Source organism: Oratosquilla oratoria, chromosome 3, assembly GCF_046742065.1.
Source record: "Oratosquilla oratoria isolate Oo_2021 chromosome 3, ASM4674206v1, whole genome shotgun sequence".
Taxonomy (NCBI): Eukaryota; Metazoa; Arthropoda; class Malacostraca; order Stomatopoda; family Squillidae; genus Oratosquilla; species Oratosquilla oratoria.
In genome coordinates, this window is record NC_134779.1 from 44,945,691 (window position 1) to 44,950,690 (window position 5,000).

Below are 5,000 nucleotides of genomic sequence, written 5' to 3' on the forward strand. Positions count from 1 at the left end.
ATGGATTAGAGAATTGGGAAGACAGAAGTGCGTGCCTGTGTGTATTCGAGCGTGCTCGTGTTTTTTTTTTCTGTGTGTGCTTTGGTATGTGACAACAACAACAATAACGAAAGAATGACAACAACAAGAACGACAATAACTACAACAACAATGACAACAACAATGGTAACAACGACAACGATAACAATGACAACAAAAACAAAAATGACAATAACTACGACAACAACAATAGGAATAACGATAATGAGAATGACTACAACAACAACTATGAAAACAAAAACAACAATGACAACAACTACAACAACAACAATGGTAACAATGACAATGACAACAACGACAGCAATGACAATAAAAACAACAATGACAACAACAGCAGCAACCACAACATTCACAATGGCAACAACAACAATCACAACAACGACAATGACAACAACGACAACGACAACAACTACTAAAATCACAAAAACGGCAACAATGACCGCGACAACAACAATAACAATGGCAACAACGACAACAACAACAATGACATTAACCACAACGACATTGACAACAACGACAATAACAACAACAATGACAACAATGACAACAACGATGACAACAACAATGACAACGACAACAACCACAATAAAGATAACGACAGCAATGACAACGACGACAACAAATAACAGCAATAACATTAACAACGACGACAAGGACATGAATGATAAGAATGACAACAACAACAATGACTGTTAGTACCGCTGCTAACACTTTCAGTAAGTCCACAGTCACTTACAATTTTCTTTACTTTATGTTAGTACATTATGCATCTGTAGGCCCCATGCTTCTTCCTTAATGAAAGCTTTAGTCAAGTTCTATTAATCAGTACGAAGGTAAATTCAACGTTTTTTTCTTTTTCTTTTCTTCCGAATAAATGACACTCCTACAACTTAGTTGAGTAAGTACACCATAGGACTCGCCTGGGATCTTTGTACACCCACCAAGCCAAGTCTGCTAAGACGTCAATATTTAATATATCCAATAACTAGTCGGGGGAGGTTGTCATTTCCTACCTCATTAAATCCATGGAAGTAGTTATCTTCACCTTCCATTGCGCTGCTCATATATATATATATATATATATATATATATATATATATATATATATATATATATATATATATATATATATATATATATATATATATATACCTATATATATATATATATATATATATATATATATATATTTCTAATTTTTACATTTTTACTAATCACAGCGACTTCACCACTATCGTCAGGCCGTCTTTTGCTGACATGCCGTCTGACTTCCTAGGCCCTATCTTCCTCTTCCTCATTTTCTTCCATTTTTCTACACAATCCCTCCCCTTCTCTTTTTTCTTCACCTTCCTACTACACCATGAGCTTTCCCTTTCCCTATTAATACAACACAGATACTTCCTTGTCGTTGTGATCCTCAAAATTTGCATTCCTCTCTGGAGTCCAAACTTCGTTGCCAACTCGAACGACGTGTGTGTGTGTGTGTGTGTGTGTGTATGTGTGTGTGTGTGTGTGTGTGTGTGTGTGTGTGTGTGTGTGTATTGACTTGGTCTTTGGATCACGTGTTGGACTCGTGATAGACAGCTATTTCCCTCCTGGAAGAGAGCTCAGAGCTCGTAGGTCCGATCTATGGGTAATGCTATGACCTTGCACACACACACACACACCCAACTCCCCGCCCACGAGAGTCAGAGTAACGACCCGAAGCGCAGCGGTCCCGAAATAATTTCGGCCCTGGGCAGGATTCGAACCAAGAACTGCGGGCCACTTTGGTGGCAGTTCAGCGCTCTACCAACTACGCCACCGAGTCGTGTGTGTGTGTGTGTGTGTGTGTGTGTGTGTGTGTGTTTGTGTGTGTGTTTGTGTGTGTGTTTGTGTGTGCGTGTGTGTGTAATTAAACTATTAATGATAAACGGTTTATTAAGTTAACAGCGATACAGGGATACACTGACTATATACAATACTTTTTAATCTTAGAACTAATCTAATATATATGCGTAATGTACAAGTTTGTTCGAATATAATGGTGGCAATATTTCCCTTGTGATAGTAACTAGCTGCATTATTTTCTATTGATTGGGTGTTCATGACTTTATCAGCGGTGATAAGGTCGAAGGTTGTCATTTAGAAAGTGGTGCGCACACGATAACAGATGCGGTGTTGTATAGTAATGGGCAGCTGAGAGGTTTGACCTCACCCATTAAATCTAAATCCTTTGGGAACGTTCGTACTGAAAAAAGTGGAATCAGGTCAGAGCGGCGAATCAACACCATTCCCCACCCCTGCTTGTTGACTTGTAGTGAACGCTGTCTAAATCACTTCCTCCGTGTTGTCGGTTGCTGAAGGTGGTGGGTAACCGCATCCTCGTTTCAATTTGTGTTATTCACTGGTTCGGTGAATAATGTCACTGTCCTAATAGTAGGCTCCTCAGGTCTAGCGGGGCGAGGTTAGCAGACTGACCTCAAGCTACTGCTAAGAATGCCTTTGTCACAACGAAAGACAAGAGGTTACAGACATATGTCTTCACCCCGAGGCTGTCAGAACTCGAGACCGTTGTTATCATTGTTGATGTTGTTATTGTTGTTGTTGTCGTTGTCGTTACTATAGCTGTCGTTATCTTTGTTGTTGTCGTTCTCATTGTCGTAGTCGTTGTCGTTGTCTTTGTCGTTGGTTGTTGTCATTGTCATTGTTGTTGTTGTCCTTGTCGTCGTTGTCGATGTTATTGCTGTTATTTGTTGTCGTTGTTGCCATTGCCATTGAATTGATTTTATGATTTGGATATTTTGAAACAATGGCAGAGAGGAAGCTGCAGAGTTGCGTTTTCTCGCTTGCTGTCCAATATTTGTAAACACAAGAGATAGAGGTACTGATGTGACGAAATGTAAACACTAAGCCACTCAAGCTTGTGACAGAAGTGCTTGCGTAAGTAGTATTGCTTGAGACAGTATAACAGCCTTTCTGATTGAAGAAAGGGTGGAGGAGGAGAGAAATTATTGGTGCACGGAGGTAAAGTCACGCCCTTAAAGGGTGGCACTTATTTGTAAGGTTCAAAGTTATTGGATGAATTAAATAGTGACGTCTAATCAGACTTGGCTTGGTGGGTGTACAAGGATCCCAGGCGGGAGTCCTATGGTGTACTTACTCAATTAAGTTGTAGAAGTGTCATTTATTCGGACGAAAAGAAAAAGAAAAATACGTTTAATTCACCTTCGTACTGATTAATGGAACTTGACTAAAGCTTTAATTAAGGAAGAGGCATGGGGTCTACAGATGAGTAATGTACTACAATAAAGTAAAGAAAATTGTAAGTGACTGTGGACTTACTGAAAGCAGCGGAACTAACAGTCATTGTCGTTGTTGTCATTCTTATCATTCATGTCCTTGTCGTCGTTGTCGATGTTATTGCTATTATTTGTTGTTGTTGTCATTGCTGTCGTTATCTTTATTGTGGTTGTTGTCGTTGTCATTGTTGTTGTCATCATTGTTGTCATTGTTGTTATTATCGTTGTCGTTATTGTGGTTGTTGTCAATGTCGCTGTTGTTGATGCCATTGTTGTCATTGTCATTGTTGCCGTTGTTATCGTTGTTGTCGTGGTCATTGTTGCCGCTTTTGTAATTTTCGTCGTTGTTGTAGTTGTCGTCATTATCGATGTCGTTGCTGCCATTGTTATTGTTGTAGTTGTTGCTGTTGTTTTCATTGTTGTTTTCATTGACATTGTAGTCGTTGTTGTCATTGTCGTTGTTGCCATTGTTGTCGTTGTTGTAGTTGTTGTCATTGTTGTTTTTGTTGTCATTGTTGTCGTTGTAGTCATCTCATTGTCGTTGTTGCTATTGTTGTTGTCGTTGTTGCTGTAGTTATTGTCATTGTTGTTTTTGTCATTGTTGTTGTTGTCATTGTCTTTATTGCCATTGTTGTTGTTGTCATTGTTGTTCTTGTTGTTGTCATTGTTTCGTTATTGTTGTTGTTGTCACATACCAAAACACACACAGAAAAAAAAAAAAAAACACGAGCGCGCTCGGATAGACACAGGCACGCACTTCTCCCTTCCCAATTCTCTAATCCATAATGTTTATGACCCGTTCTCTCCTATTCTGTCTCGTACCAAAAGGTCTCCTCTCAGTCTTATCTTCTCCTTTACATGGTCTTAGCAATGCTCTCAAATCACCTCTTTCTCTTCTTTCTTCCTTTGATGATGGGACCAGTGCTTTCAGTCTCCTTTAATCGATTAAGTCGATAATATGAACAAATTAAAACTGCCTATTGAGACTGGGACATGTGTTTAAATTATTTTGCTATATAATGAAATAGTTAATGAAAAGTTTTTCTTGTGATTTTCGTGAGTTTGGTCGATTATTCCAGTTGTCGCCAGGTGATCTTATTCAGCTGAGGGAAACCCCCAAAGGGTTCATATTTGAAGTTAGATATTTAATAAACAAGGCGTAAAAGCCTTTTTAAGTGTAGATGTGTGGAGATCGTAGTATGAAATATATTCTTATAATTTCCTTTGTAATTTTTCTTGTTTTCAATTATATTTTCTTTGTTTTGCTTTAATCGCTTTTAGTATAATCCAATTTAGTTTAATTTAATCGAATTTCAGTTTATTCCATTTTTAAATGCATTTTTTGCTAAAATAGTTTTATTCGCACGGCAACGGGTTTTGGACAGGGAGTGGTTTTAGTCGATCTTACGTGGTCAAATCTTAATGAAAATTTGCTTTTCATAGAGAATCTAAATTCCATAATTTAAGTGTATGTAAAGCTTTTATACGTCCAAGCTTATAAAAGTTCCTTTTAGTATATATTCCAACGGTCCAAATTGAAGAAAGTTGCGTACCAACGATGATGTCAGTAAAGATGTTGAATCATCACGCAATTCAAAGTAATCCAAAGATGATTTTCATAACGATTTTAATAGTCAAAACACTCAAATTTTGAGTGAAGAAAGCTGTTCAGTGATGATG

The 5,000-nt window shown here is 37.9% G+C and overlaps 1 protein-coding gene across 1 annotated transcript in view; it reads right to left on the bottom strand.

The window, feature by feature from the left end:
- Nucleotides 1-4,963: 4,963 nt before the first annotated feature.
- The window catches only part of LOC143018009 (serine/threonine-protein kinase PknK-like), an 849-nt gene continuing 812 nt past the window's right edge, over nt 4,964-5,000 (bottom strand). The window contains exon 1 of the mRNA XM_076173050.1: nt 4,964-5,000. This exon is cut by the window's right edge and continues 812 nt beyond it. Coding sequence (XP_076029165.1) covers nt 4,964-5,000 — 37 coding nt within the window.